The following is a 16,229-nucleotide window of genomic DNA, read 5'->3' as shown; positions in this document are numbered from 1 at the left end:
GTAGGATCACAGAAGACGTCGGGTAAAATCTGAGCCCTTAATATTAAGTATTCCCTGATTGCGATTCTCTATTTCCTGTTTAAATAACATGGAAAAAAAATTTAAGTTTGGAAATTTATATCTGCGTAATGACGTATTGTACAAATAAGCCCAGGGTATGTTTTTATAGGAAATTTAACTCTCTACAAAAAAGGTCTCTTATGATTTTTTGATAAATCCATCTGTTCAAAAGTTATTGGAGCTTGAAGTCAAATTTATAGTAAATTTCGAGATCTTTTGACTTTTCCAGCGAAACTATCAGACTTCACAAAATGTCATAGGACCTTTTTTGTAGAGAATTAAATTTTCTATGAATTATTTTTGATAAAGTTTTTTGAAATTTCGCATTATTTTCTAGCTATTTTCATATTAATGTCAAGATTTTAAAATCGATCCGAATACTATTTTTTTTTTTAAGATCTTGACATTAGAATGAAAATAACAAGAAAACAATGCAGAATTTGGAAAAACTTTATAAGAGATAATTTGTAGGAAATAAAATTATCCACAAAAAAGGTTTCATGACATTTTATGATAAGTCTGATAGTTTTGCTGGGAAAGTAAAAAAATCTCGAAATTTACTATAAATTTGATTTCAAGCTCAAATAACTTTTGAACTGATGGATTTATCAAAAAATCATAAGAGACATTTTTTGTAGAGCGTCAAATTTCCTGCAAGAATGTGCTCTGGACTTATTTTTACAATACGTCATTTCGCAGATATAATATTTCAAACTTAAAATTTCTTTTTCTCCATGTTATTTAAATGGGAAATAACAAATCGCAATCAGGGACTACTTAATATTATTGTTAAGGGCAGAAATTTTAACAGGCGTCTTCTGTGATCCTACTGAAACTCGTGAGTGTGTGCTTGAAAAAAAAAATAGTCGATTTTTTTGAATCGGTCTTCTATATAATAATAAAATATAAATTGACTATTTCATCCCACGAGCCCGACACGCGACTCAATCAGCTGGGCAACATCCTGAGCAACTACGATAGCCCGATGTAGGACATCACAAGCTAATCATTTCAAAAAATAAAACCCAACTGATATTAAAAACATCTAAACGAATAATTATTTTATTTACAATTTACATGGGTACTTTCAGATGTAATTACACAAATAATTTAAGTTAAACGAAACAGTTAAATAATACGAGCTAAGGAAATGAGAAAGTTCTTGTTAAAACGCAAGAGAAAATTGAATTTTTTAAAATAACCTTTTTATTTCTATTTCCATTTAATATATATGATGTGTAATTGGTGGTACTTGTGAGGAAATTGCGATACTCTGAGAGTATTTATGCACGTATATTACAAACAAGATTGCTCAGAGCTTCTTTAAGATTGTAAGAAAATAATATGTTTTTACGAGTTTGAGGAAACGCCTTTATGTTTATAAATACTATGAGTTTTAAATATATATTTTATTTAATATCTTGCATTATCTATACTCAGCTAAATTCATGTATATTTAAATATATCTGTGGTTAATTTAATATTAATATACATCAACATCAACATGATAATATACTACTGTACTATATATATATATATATATGTATAGATATAAAAGCAATTTAAAATATATATACGATGTAACGACAGATTAAAAAACGATGATGATCCCAAGACTCGATTATGAAAGTACACCCGAGGATAAGAATCATGCTATAATGTAACGTGTTTGTAACGGCGGTGTAGTGTGCGGGCAACGGTATTACAAAAGTGACAGTGAGATGCCGAGTACCAACCGTGTGGTTTCACTCGCTTGAAAGCGATGCGTGCGTTCGCGTTCGCGTAACAGTATTAAACCAATGCACTCTTTTATAATTATTATTATACGCCTCATATCTACACAATATCCATACATATATATTTATACGTAATACGTATACATATAAGTATATGTAGTAAATACTTGCCGCGACTTACATTAGATTCTAGTTCGATTTGCTTGCCTGACTCTCAATCATATATACACAGAAAAAAAATAAACTTGGTTCAAGTAAATTATGTTCTTCAAAATATCATTCTTGTTTCAAAACATCTAAATTTTTCGATTCAAAAAAAGTTCGATCTTGAATAAAAAAATTATTACTCTTCCATGGAGAATAAAAATTTTTCTTTCAAAAATTTCACTCTTGAAAGAAGCATTTTTTGTTTTCAAACAAGATGCATATTTATTTCTCCCGAGAATTTTTTTCTCTTGGTTTGAGGCCGATAGTATTGACTCAGGATGATACCGACTTAGTTTGAGTATGGTGCATTTTTTGAATCAGGATGTAATTTTACTCGATTCAGAAATATACAAATATATTTTTTAAAATTATAAATCAGTTTATTACTTTAATAGTTACTCATACTAATTTTTGATTTGGAAGTTTAATGCATATTTTTATTTTAAAAAAATTTATTTATACTAAAAATTTAAATAATATTTTTGTTTAATGACCTCATTTTCAAAAATAGAAAATTTGAGGTTACCCAGTGAATAAGCATCGACAATTAAATACATTTACTGTGAAAATCTTTAAAGTTTGAACACAGTAATTATTTACTACTCTAGGTATTATGATAAAGAAATTTGTTCATATTTATATACATTAAACAAAAATAATTATCAACGGCGAGATTAATGTTTTGATGTTCAAATTGTGAACTTACAATTCAAAACTAACTACGACTAACCGAGAAAAACACGCAAAGACGCTGTACTCATCGAGGCGCCATCTGGCGTCAAAATTTTTACCTGACCCAAGTAAACCTGTTAGTTGATTTGAGAGTTAGATTTATTGTGTGAAAAAAAATGTACTTTTGAACCAAGCATATACAAATCTAGATTTAAGAATCCTGAGACTCATTGAGCCAAGAGATAAATTCTTGAAGCAAAAAAAATGGAAGTTTTCAAACTAGTATTCTTGGTTCAATAATATCTCACTTGAATCAAATGAACTTTTTTTTCTGTGTATATATATTTATATTAACATATTAAGAAGGGGCGCATTTACTCATAAGCTTATCATAATAAAATATAAATGCATTTGTGTAACATGAAACTTTATGAAAATGAATAAAAAAAAAATTCGACACTGTGTAAACACTCATCTACTAGTTATCTCGTGTTACAAATGTATATTTTAAATGCATTAGTTGTCAGCTTGACTAGAAAACATGACATGAAAATATTATTTTACTCAATTAAAAAATTTTAAAATGTCTGGTCTAGTTGTTAATGTTTAGCTATAGACTTTAAATGTATAAATAAATAATTATTTAAATATTAATGACGGCGAAAGGTCGGATTACAAAATCTATAAAACCAAATAAGATAGTTTGTTGAGGCTTAAAGAACGGCTGAGACTTTTTTAAAAAATTTAGAAGAAAAAGAAGAAGAAGGTCATAAAGGAAGGGAAATGAACCGAGATTATACAGTGGATTGCGGCGCTCCTGTTTTTTTTATTTTATTTTTATATATATTAAGAGTGCGTAGGACCGGTAGGTAGCTTATCTATCTCAAAAGTTATTTTTCGAGGACAAACAGTCTAAAGTACTTGTCTGAAAGAATTAAAGACCCATGTCTTCACAACTTAACGTATACATGCATACATATCTATATTATAAATATATGTGTGTGTGTGTGTGTGTAAAATATATAAAAATCCGTGGTGAATGTTGTTCCCGATAAACGCCCGATAACAGAGTCCCAAAGTCTTCAGATGCATCGAGAAAAGATTCAACAGAAAGCCTTGAGTGGTGACTGCAGTTCATCCATACATTTAATTTTAATCTACAAATCTTATCTTTTATTCTCCGTGACATTGGCATATCGCACTGAGTGCATTGGACTCTGGTGAGCTTCAGTGTATTAAAATAATTATAATTATCAACGAAAAATAAAAAATAAGATATATATAAAAAGTATGTATGTGTGGATGGACATATAATAAGTATTATTTAGCGTGATAAAAAAAAAATATATAAACTTATTGAGGAAGAAAATGTTAAGACGAAGACAGGCGATAAACATTGCTCGTAATACCCTCGTAAATCGAGCGCATGTATGCTGGTACTCTCATCTCTACTTGGTTTATTGTGGACAAGCATACCAGGATTCTCGATTAACAGAACGATATATATCTCAATGTACTAGCATCAACAGCGATAATAATAATAATAACAACCACTCCCTCTTAGGTTACTCGGTGTGCCACTTTTTCAATTAACCACTCAATAAATGAATGACTGAAAACTCGCACTTTAATAAATTTCTTTTTATTGCACGACTCATAATGCGAAGCATTAGAGAGTGCTTTAATATCGAAAAATTTTTTTCGCTCCTTTTTTTACAACTGTTTCTGTTATTATCGTCTTGGTAGTACACAGAACCATCCTAAATTATGCACCATTGTACAGATAATGTAATAGATTATTTCTGCAATTTTCAAAAACTAATTTAGCGCAACACAAACGAGAAAACCATTGAAATAAACTAAAGAATTTTCCCGTCAAACAGTAAAAAACTTTTGTAGTTTGAAGACTCGATATCTCGAAAAAAAATCCATTATTTCTCATTTGTTTTTTTTTTTTTAAAGACTCGTTTTGCCACAGAAGGATTTGCTATTGAAAACAGATATTTAACTTTGTGTCGTTTAATTATAATTAATGAAGAATTAAATCGCATTTTCTTTAATTTTTAGCCTAAATATGTACGGGCATTCGTCTCAACAAGTGCGCATGCGTGGTATTTTTCTAAATATATAGATATGTTCTGTTAAGGGCCTTTTATCGGTGCTGCACCCAGTCGACTTTTTTGCACACCTCTTTCCTAATTTCTTTCTATTTTTTTGACGCTAAATGTTGACGTAAACAGTGGCGTAATTGTAAAAAATTTTTTTCTAGTTTTACTCTATAATTCAGCAATACAATTCATTTTCACTTCAAAATTAAATGAGCGTTATGAGGTGTGCATTTTTGAATTTTTCAACTTTTCTTTTCTTTTTGTCACAAGCGGTGTGTTTAATTTATTTGTGCATTAGAGTTTGCACTCCGCGATTAGACATAAATATTGCGGAATATTGTAGGCGATTGTTAAATCAATGTTGCTCAAAAGTTAACAATTATAAATTTTTCACGTGGCGTAACGCTTTAATTTAATTCTATTTTTACGTTTCATCCTAACGCTAGAAATAATTGGGAGCATTTTATTTTATTTAAAATATTATTTGGTAAAAGTGTATGTAGATGAGATTCAGTACTGAGATTAAATAAATATACATATAACGGTATGAAGATAAAAAATTTAATAGCGAGATATATTTTATTTATATTCATAAGTGTGTGAATGTGTATGTATGCATACATGAATTTATTGTATGGGTCGCGACAGATTTAACTCCCGCGGTGTCACGTTTGGTTAATGATTCGTAAATCCCGTCGCTTTAAGGCCGGACACGATGGTTAGAATGAGGCGTCACACTTTGCTGCGCCACACTTTACTTTGCGAATCTAATTGTTCTAGCGCTTCCATTCTCTAATATAATGTACAAATATATACATGTATGTATAATATACTTTTTACTGTCGACAAATATACTGGCTACTTTGTTATAAATTAACGCGCTTATCGTGATACTGAGAATGATTTTTTAAATTATTTGAATTTACAAAATTTTCGTTGATATTTTTATTTTTATCTTTGCGTATATTAAATATGTTTATATATATATATAGATATATTAGGGAGTTTTCGAGTCTCATATGAACATTTGTTGATTTAACACATTTTCAAAACCCTCTCCAAAAATCAGCTCGATAAGAAATTTTAAGGAAGTCGCTCACAAATTTTTAAATTTCCAAAAATTATTGAAATTTGGGTTTTTTTTTCTTTCTCGCAGCAAAAATTAATTCAAAGTATTAGTGACCTATTAGGAGTTAACATTCAAAATTCTTGAGCGACGTTTAAAAATCTATATTTTGAGCTAAAATTTTCGGCATGCCATTGATTTTACAGATAGAAAATATTTCTGCCACATTTCAGTCAAATAAAAAATCAATATTTTCTAAGATTTGATTCGACATTTTATGGGAATTCAATGCTACGTAAGCTTCAATAATTAATATCTCAGAAAATATCATTCTGAGTGATTTTAAATTAAATTTCCTATAAAATTGTCATTTACATTTTTTCTGTAGGTCTTGTTGTTTATGAGATAATGAGAGAAAAAAACAAGAATTCTATGAAAAATTCGGTTTAGCGGTCCGTAATACCCCACCCATATGAGTTACGATTTCGCGATCTCGGGCACTTTTGTAGAGCATTTAATTCTGAGAAAATCCCAACTTTGGGCAAGATGATATTATGAAATGCCGCGGAGTTATAGAAGTTTAAAAAATAAAAACCCAAGTTTACGTGTATTTTAAATGGGAAATCTTCACCTGCTCTGGGAAAGTACTTAATATTAATATTAAGGGCTCAAACTTTCAGGGAATTTTTTTGGGGGTACTTCCAACAAAATTTCGGGATGGGAGCGAAAAAACAAAAAATAGTCGCAAAAAAAAAGCAGTTTAATACATACAAACATTTTTTTTTTTAACTGAAAAACATATGACGATTAAATGTAAATATTGTTAAAAGTAGTAATAAAATTAAAAAAAAAAACTAATCGTGTCCAATATAAAAAAAAAAAAAATTGCGTATTAAATTTTGTTGTATGAAGATTAACGATAATTGTATTAATTTGATTTAAAAAATAAATTGATCATAGTGACGCACAATTTAATAGAATCATTAGTATCGTGTAAAAACAAAATATAATAACCGTCTGAACGAGGTGCAAGTGATAAAAAAAAAGTAAGCATTTGATTATTATACATTGGCAAGTAAAAATATTTAAGTGGTTTAGTAGACACGTCGTTTAAAAATGCAAATCGTGTTTAAAAAACTGACCATTTATTCAGAGTTATATTATTATTTTTATTTTCTTACACTAAAATTTAATCTCCCAAAGCATTGGTATGGCCTGACTAATATAATAAACTGAGTGACTGGTAATTGCCGTGCCTATCGTATCGCTTGCTTAGATAAGCAACGACCAGAAAGAGGTCTCTGAACTTTTTCAAGGGAACTAATTATAGCAATCAACCATTCAATGGTCATTCACGAGGTCCTGACCTATGAATAAACGAGGAAAGGTGGAAAATATAAATATACACATATTATTTTCTCGAAAAATTTATACAAACGATCATGTGTGTCTAATATTATTTAATCTCAAGCCTCATATATTATTAATTGAGGTCATACACGCTTAATTAATTTATTTATTGAAACTAGTTTATTTAAAAAAAGATAAAAATTATTATTATAATAATAATAGTTAATGTATGTTTATATATTTGTTATTTTATTAATAATTATTATGAAATTACGCCTGACTAAATATAGTTTATAAGTATAGTAGTTTAATAAAAAATAAATTAATAAAAACTATAAAGTTGTTTATGAGATGCATCAGGCGTTGCTGCAAAACCGGATGCTGACGACTAGATATCGTAACTTGTGTGAAATAAATTTAAAACGAGTAATTTTATTAGTTGGATTTAATGTTGTCAATAAAATTATAAATTATTTGAATATTTAATTTTTTTTTTTTTTTTTGACATGTATGAAGATTAAGTTATTGAGTGTACACAAAAAAAAAATAAACTTGGTTCAAGTAAATTATTTTCTTCAAAATATCATTCTTGTTTCAAAACATCTAAATTTTTCGATTCAAAAAAAGTTCGATCTTGAATAAAAAAATTATTACTCTTCCAAGGAGAATAAAAATTTTTCTTTCAAAAATTTCACTCTTGAAAGAAGCATTTTTTGTTTTCAAACAAGATGCATATTTATTTCTCCCAAGAATTTTTTTCTTTTGGTTTGAGGCCGATAATATTGGCTCAGGATGATACCGACTTGGTTTGAGTATGGTGCATTTTTTTAATCAAGATGTTATTTTACTCGATTCAGAAATATACAAATATATTTTTTAAAATTATAAATCAGTTTATTACTTTAATAGTTACTCATACTAATTTTTGATTTGGAAGTTTAATGCATATTTTTATTTGAAAAAAAATTTATTCATACTAAAAATTCAAATAATATTTTTGTTTAATAGCCACATTTTCAATAATAGAAAATTTGAGGTTATCCAGTGAATAAGCATCGACAATTAAATACATTCACTGTGAAAATCTTTTAAGTTTGAACACGGTAATTATTTACTACTTTAGGTATTATGATAACGAAATTTGTTCATATTTATATACATTAAACAAAAATAATTATCAACGGCGAGATTAATGTTTTGATGTTCAAATTGTGAACTTACAATTCAAAACTAACTCCAACTAACCGAGAAAAACAAGCAAATACGCTGCACTCATTGAGGCGCCACCTGGCGTGAAAATTTTTACTTGACCCAAGTAAATCTGTTAGTTGGTTTGAGAGTTCGATTTATTGTGTGAAAAAAATGTACTTCCGAACCAAGCTTATAGAAATCTTGATTGAAGAATCCTGAGACTCCTTGAGCCAAGAAATAAATTCTTGAAGCAAAAAAATTAAATTTTCCAAATTAGCACTCTTGGTTCAAGAATATTTCACTTGAATTGAGTCAAATTTTTTTCCTGCGTACAGATGTGAAGGTTGTTGTTGTAGGAGGAAAAGAACTAAACAGCGTGTAGTGTGAAGATGGCAAAAGAGTTAAAAAAATAAGTGGGAGAGAGAAAATAATGATAATAAAAAAAAAGAAATGAGACGAATGAGGTGCAGACCTCGGTTTCCCTGAAGCGATAAAAAATACATGACCCGAGACTACCTGGGGCCGTGGCAAAATCTAGAATTAGTATAGAGGAACAAGCATTAAAATCCAGAAGGATAATTGGCCAGTGTCTGGCACGCTCTCGTTCCTTTAGTATTTTTAAAACTATTTTTATTATTTATTTTATTTTTATGGCTGCTGATCAATTTAAGCCTCAGAAGAAAAAAAAATGCTTTGACTGAGAAAAAATGTATCCATATCAGAATATCAGGTTATTTATTTATTACTGAGAATTTGGATTAATATAAACTCGTTTTTGAAAAAAATTTTTTTTTATTTCTGCAATAAAAAATTGTTGAATGTGACCTGATAATCTTAATGTATCCATAAGTCAATCTCATAAATTTTCGCCTGAATTTAAACATCACGAAAAATATATTGCTGTCTAAATTACATACTTTTGTTAACACAGCTTTGTTTTAATCTCGTAAATCTGTAAGATTTTTGTAAATATTTTTAATCTTTAGATTTCTTTAAAAACAACAAATTGTAAAAAAAAATATTTAAAAAAATTGCACCTAGAGTTTTTGGGATTTTCTACATGTGCATTTAAAAAAATTTTTTTTTTTTGTCATTAAGTTGTTGAAAAAAAAATCCAAAAATTGCTGATTTGGTAATTTATTGTCTTTTTTTATGGGTCTATTTAAAAAATTACATCATAATAATTATAATTAAAATAAAAACATTAGATTCTATTGATCGACTTTCAACATCGATATACAATTTTATTTCAAATCATAAATAGTTTTTTTTATTAAGACAAAAAATTAATGATATAAAAAATGTTAAACAAAATGATCGATTTTTCCTGAGCAACAGATTGGAGTAATGGAAAATATTCTAGACAAATATACATATACGTATATATGTACATATATTTGAATTGAAACTCAATATCTTACAAGTTTACCGAACCCAAGGAAACCGCAATAATGACAGTGAAGGTAAAAATAAATACCGAATATCGAAGTTTAAATTATGCTGATGGAAAACATCCACGAAAATATATGGAAATGAAAAAAATAAAAATAAAACATTCTCACAAATAAACATATAATTTTTTTTGTTGAATTTTTTATTTATCTTAAAATCTCTAGTGTATTGTACTTAAAATATTTTTTACCCACATTACAACATGAGACAACTAAAACGACTATAAGTAAAAGAAACGGAGGAGAGGAAAGAAATAAAGAGAAGCAACAAAAGTAAAGATGCGAGTAACTTTTTGTCTGGAAGCAAACAGCGCACGTTAGGTAAAAGATCGAGTAAAAAAAAGCCGAATGGTTTTATACATATATATATATATATTTAAGAGAGCTTGCTTTTGCTTTCGCTTCATATTAGTGATATGATGGTGTAGGTACGACGACGAGAGAAAAGAAACAGAATTAAAAAATCTGACAGTATCGAGGCTGGATTATAAAAGAAATCGATAACATCGAATTTGTTGAGTAGACAGGAGTCTTCAGGGTTAACTGCCTGTCAACGAATGTTTCTTCTACTTTTTTTATTCTCACTCTAGACTTATATAATTCCCTTTTGTTCAATATTTACGCGGACTCATCTGGTCATGATATTTTTTTTTTTAACACGGAAGTGTGATTTGAAATAAAGCATTTTAATTATCATTAATGTCGAGATAAATTTTAAGATTAATGTCAAATTCAAAATTATATGTTTAGCATAAAATAACAAACATTTGAAATATTGGAAACCACTTATTTAATCGAGAATTTGTTAATTTGCCAATAATGATTAATTTTTCAACTCTAACATTTAAATAAATTTAATTGATTAATTATGTCGACACTTAATATAATCAATGTTACTATAGCCAGAATGTTAAAATGTCATTGAAAAAATTTATTGCCTAAATATTCCCGCGTCGAAAAATTCGATCTGTTTCTGATTTTTCATAAAAATTTAAAGCTGTTTTTGATCTGTTATTTTAAAAAACAATTGCATTATGGGCAGACAAAAATAGATAAATTCTTAAACTTTGAAAAATTTTAGTTCTGAAAATTTGCAAGACAAAACTATATTAAGTCAGCTGTCAGCAGTCTAGCTGTTTTGGTTTGCAGTTCGACATCGACTAATCTCAGGAAAAACGAAACTTAACTTTATTATTAAGACATTAGAACATCGAGTTAAGCGCCAACTGTACAATAAAGAATAAGAGTGAGCACGTGAATTTGAATCTTCTGACAAGCATTTCTCAAATATAAAGAAAATTAAAATAAATTTATAAATCTAGATTATTGTTATTATTCGTATTTGTATAAAGTCCTGTATTTGATCTAAAGGCGAATAAAAGTAAACTAAAAATTACACGGAAAAAGATGAACTATATAAATTGAGAACGACACGTACATAGTAAAAAATCGTCAAAGTGTAAAAAAAGCGTATGTTAAAATTCTGTGTGTTGAATTTTTAACACTTTTGTGTGTCAATTTAACACAGTTTTAATATTGTTTGAACTGTCGCAATCGATTGATTTTTTAACACACAAAAATGTTATTTTATTCTAAAGTAACACTTTTTATATGTTACTGTAAAATCAACACACCAAATATGTTAAAAATAATGTCGACCATCACAAAAGAATACTTGGAAAATTTTTACTTTTAAAATATGCGTATGTAACTTTTTTTAACACTCACAACATGTTAAAATAACACATAAATAAGTGTAAAACGTTCGTTTTACACATGATATGTGTTGATTTTAATGGATCCTTTTTTACTGTGATAATATAGTGATAAAGTGATCAGTGAATACTATCATTCTAAATAGTAATGTTTTTATTTATGATTTTATTTATGATTAAAACGTGAATAGTTACAGACTTAGTATGAAAATTTATTGTCTGTAAGAAAAATTACGAATTGAACTTTATAAATCGTAACTGATACTTAGAAATTGACGACACGTATCATAAAATTTATCATTTGAGATGTTAAAATTCCCTATATTGATATCCGGCTTTCGGGTTATAATTTCAAACACTAATTTTTAAAGTTTATTTTTTTCCGTGTATAGTAAAAATAAGTATGTTTTTGTCTTAAAAACAAATGAACACAGACCAACAATTATAACAAGAAAGTATGCTTTCAATTTAAAAGCGATTCAAAGCAGACTGGATAGAGAATAGTTCTGACAAAAACCGATTAAATTCCCACATAAAATAAATACGATTTTAAAACCTAAATAAAATAAAAAACATTTTAATTCATCATTTATTTTGAAACAGATGTAATTTTTTGACCCGGGTTCTCAAAGTGAAAAACATAATTGGTAATATAAAAAAATAAAATGTAATTACTCTAGTTCTAATGGAGAAACCTTGATTTTAATTATATCATTATTGATTGATATAATTCGATATCAAACCGAAAAAAACATACGAACGGCTCTAATTGATTTATTAAATATATGACTGTCAGTATGACCGGTTTATTAGCAACTGATACAATAACATATTTAGTTTGAAAATAATCGGCGCCTGTGATCTGATTGATGAAATTTCAAAAAAGTTTCGTGTTTGTAAAATTAAAAAAAAAAGTAAAATCTATCCGTCATATTAATTTATAACTTAAAAAACTAATTCGTATTTATATTTTGTCTTGAGGGGAATTAACGAACCGTCACGACGTCTTCTGAGATACCAACAACAACTCGTTTCCTGTTAAATCTATAACTATTTTTTATGGTATTCCACATGTTTTTTAATATATACATAGACACTGTTATTAATTTATTAACTCACGAAAAAAATATTTCTTTTTAAATTTACGACGGCGACTAAATTTAAAAACTCAGTAGACCGAAAATTTAAAGACCTGATTTTCTTATATTTTTATTTATTTGTCTTATGATAGAAAATTAATTTTTTTTTTAAATCTTCCATTTTAAGACAAATATATAAAAAAGTAAAAGTTAAAAATTGATATTAGTTTTGAAATAAGACAGCCGACTCTTTAGAACTTAAGCACCTACTTGAGAGTCTGTTTTAAATATTTTTCTCAAAATTTTTATTTTTACGAGTTTTAATGATCATGAAGTCATCATGAGTGTAAATGTATCAGACATCAGACAAATTTAATATTATAAGTAAATAGGGTAAATATTAAAAAAAAAAATTTATAAAAAATGAACTTAATGATTTTTTAATTTTTTAAATGTGCAATTTTTTAAAATTTTATTTTATTAATTATTTACTCTAGTTATTTATAATTTTTAAATTTGTCTGATGTCTGTTACATTTACACTCACGAAGTCAACAGACAATTAACAGTTATCGGATTTTTTTTATGTCAATTCCGAAAAAAAAAAAAAAAAAAAATGCACATGTAGAAAATTAAAAAAACTACAAGTGCAATTTTTTTTTTCTATAATTTATCGATTTTAAAAAAATCCAAAAATTATTAGACGTCAATCTTCAGTGTCATCCTGAAATTAACAGATAACAATTTGCGGATTTTTTTTTTCAACTATTTAATTTAAAAAAAAAAAAAAAAATGCACTTGTAGGAAATTGAAAAAACTATAAGTGCAATTTTTTAAAATGTATTTTTTTTTTCATAATTTATAGTCTTTAAAAAATTTCAAAAATCATTTGACGTCGGCAAACTTCAGTGTCATGATTTTTAAATAATTACTGTCTGCAATTATACATTTTGTATGAGTCCAGTATTTTTATAATTTAAAAACAAGTGGAAAATTTTTTTAAATTCAACTCGAAGTAAATTGAAATTTTTGTATCGCGTCAAAGTAAGTTTTACAATTGAGATACTGGAGTTAACCGACGTCTAATAATTTTTGAATTTTTTGTCAAAATGGCAAATTATAAAAAAAAAATATTTTGAAAAAAGCACCTGTAGTTTTTTGTATTTTCTACATGTGCATTTTTTTTTTTTTAATTGATTTCTTCGGTCTGATGATTTCCGTGGTAAATATTTATATTTTCCCAGTATATTTAAAAATACTTGACATCTGAAGATTTATTTATTTTTATAAGCAAATTAAATATGATAAATACGTAATTTGAAAACATGACAAAAAAAATATTTTTGAAATTTTTATTTATCGATATTTTCATATTTTTGTTTTTTAATCAATATTTAATTTGTTAGTGGCGTGATTTAATTTTCTCTCATCATTAATTAAACTGAAATTAATATTTCCACACAAACATGACTTTTAATATGGATTCATCTCGATTACTTTTAATTATCAGCGCGAAGAATGTAATCAAGATTTAATTAATTTATAGTAAATCTCGTTTATTACTTGCAACTGTATAATCAAAGTTGATATTAAACTCAAAATAAAATCTCCGGACAAATTTATAAAAAGTCATATTTGTGTAAAAATCATCATTTGCAATTTTTCATTCAAGCTGACAGAATTTTTTTCCCACGTAATTTAAAAATAAATAAACTCTTCCTTCAAATATACGAAACTTTATTATGACACTGAAGTTACCCGACGTCAAATAATTTTTGAAATTTTTCCAAAACGATAAATTATAAAAAAAAAAATATTGTAAAAAATTGCACTTGTAGTTTTTTTAATTTCCTACAAGTGCATTTTTTTTTTTTTTGTAATTTAATTGTTGAAAAAAAAATCCAAAATTGTTCTCTGTTAATTTTATTATGATACCGAAGTCAGCCGACGTCATATAATTTTTAGATTTTTTTAAAAACGATAAATTATAAAAAAAAAATGTAAAAAATTGCACTGGTAGTTTTTATAATTTCCTACAAGTGCATTTTTTTTTTTTTTTTTTTTTTTGTAATTTAATCGTTGAAAAAAAAATCCAAAATTGTTTTCTGGTTGACTTCAGGATAATTTTATTTTTTACTGACACTAGTTAAAAAAAAGTCACAAAATTTTCACTTGGTTGCACTCACTTTTAAAAAAATGTAAATAATGAACTTCAATTAATATAAATTCATCAGATCGACAAGGCGATTAAAGAGTTTTTGCTGTTTATCTCCGCGCGATGACACAAATAATAATAATATTTAATGACCTCTAAATTAAACACTTATTTTTTTCCGAGAAAACTTAAAACGCGCGTCTATTTTTCTACCCAATTCTTTTGCCGTCTTCAAGTTTTAATCTCACGGAAAACATACATATATATATATTTCAAACTCGGCAGTCTGCCATATTTTCATATTTAAATTTCGGGATACGGAAACGAATATAAATAAAGTTAAATTAATTTTTTTTTGTCGGAACAAAAAAAAATAACACGTGTATTACCTGGGTCGCATCAGAGTAAGGAGTTGACGAGTTTTTATTAACTCTTAGAGATCCAAATTGTTGAGTTCCCAAATTAGCTGGGTTATCTTGTTGTTGCGGCACCATTTTACCTCAATATATTTAAATATTACTATAGTATTAATTAAACACTTGACACTTTAACACAGTCACACTAAATATTAAATATAATTGTTAATATTTAAAAGGTCGTTTTTTTTACAATCGCACAAATCCTGTTGGATAAATGACGTGACGAAACGACGACAATTTATTTAAAATTCAAAATTTATTTTTAAAAAACCATGTGTCGATTATAGTCTAATATTTTTTAAAAAATCCGTTAACACGCCTTAGCACCACGGGCTGTTTAGTCCCTTACGAGATCACGTTGCCGCAGAAAATTAAAGGGAAAAATTGCAACTAAAATTTAAATGTCAAAAAAAATAATATATTATTTAAAATAAAAACGTCGGGTTATTTTGAAATGTAGTCCGTTAATTATAAATAATAAATATTAATCCGAATTAAATATCCATTGACACAAGATCTCGATTTATGGGATGACATTTTATTCCCGGTGGCGAGACGACGCTACGAAACTCGCTAGACGAGCGCTCATGTGCTACTGATTCGTTTTTCAGAACTGACTGGTGTCTATACACTACACGACTACACTCTACAAGACTAGAACCCAACGTCTGCTCTGCATCAGCTGTGCGATCTGTCCCCACCACTCCCACTGTTATTGTCTTGGTAGTGGTGGCAGTGACGGTGGCGGTGGTAGTGGTGGTTGTTGTTGTTGTTATACACCGCAAGCACACACTCACACTATTATAAATATCAACCAATAGGAGCTGCCCTGTTGTAAGCTGTCTCATTTTATCCTTGAAAGCTCCTGTCTTTTCACTCTTGCGCACGCATATGTAAGATTTTTTTGTCCCCACCTTTTTTTTGCACCCACACAATATATATCATGTGGATCATCACATATTCTCTTATATATATTCATATATATATGTAGTAGTGTAAAAGAAACAAGTTTCTAGTGTAG

The 16,229-nt window shown here is 27.6% G+C and overlaps 1 protein-coding gene across 1 annotated transcript in view; it reads right to left on the bottom strand.

Moving 5' to 3' along the window:
• Positions 1–15,867, bottom strand: part of LOC130676421 (probable WRKY transcription factor protein 1) — a 47,538-nt gene extending 31,671 nt beyond the window's left edge. The window contains exon 1 of the mRNA XM_057482648.1: positions 15,179–15,867. Coding sequence (XP_057338631.1) covers positions 15,179–15,283 — 105 coding nt within the window. The 5' untranslated portion in view covers positions 15,284–15,867. The remainder of the gene's footprint in view (positions 1–15,178) is intronic.
• Between the last annotated feature and the right edge of the window lie 362 nt (positions 15,868–16,229).

The sequence above is a fragment of the Microplitis mediator genome, chromosome 1 (assembly GCF_029852145.1).
Source record: "Microplitis mediator isolate UGA2020A chromosome 1, iyMicMedi2.1, whole genome shotgun sequence".
NCBI lineage: Eukaryota > Metazoa > Arthropoda > Insecta > Hymenoptera > Braconidae > Microplitis > Microplitis mediator.
Note: the sequence above shows the minus strand (reverse complement) of the source record. Positions and strands in the feature narration are given on the sequence as shown.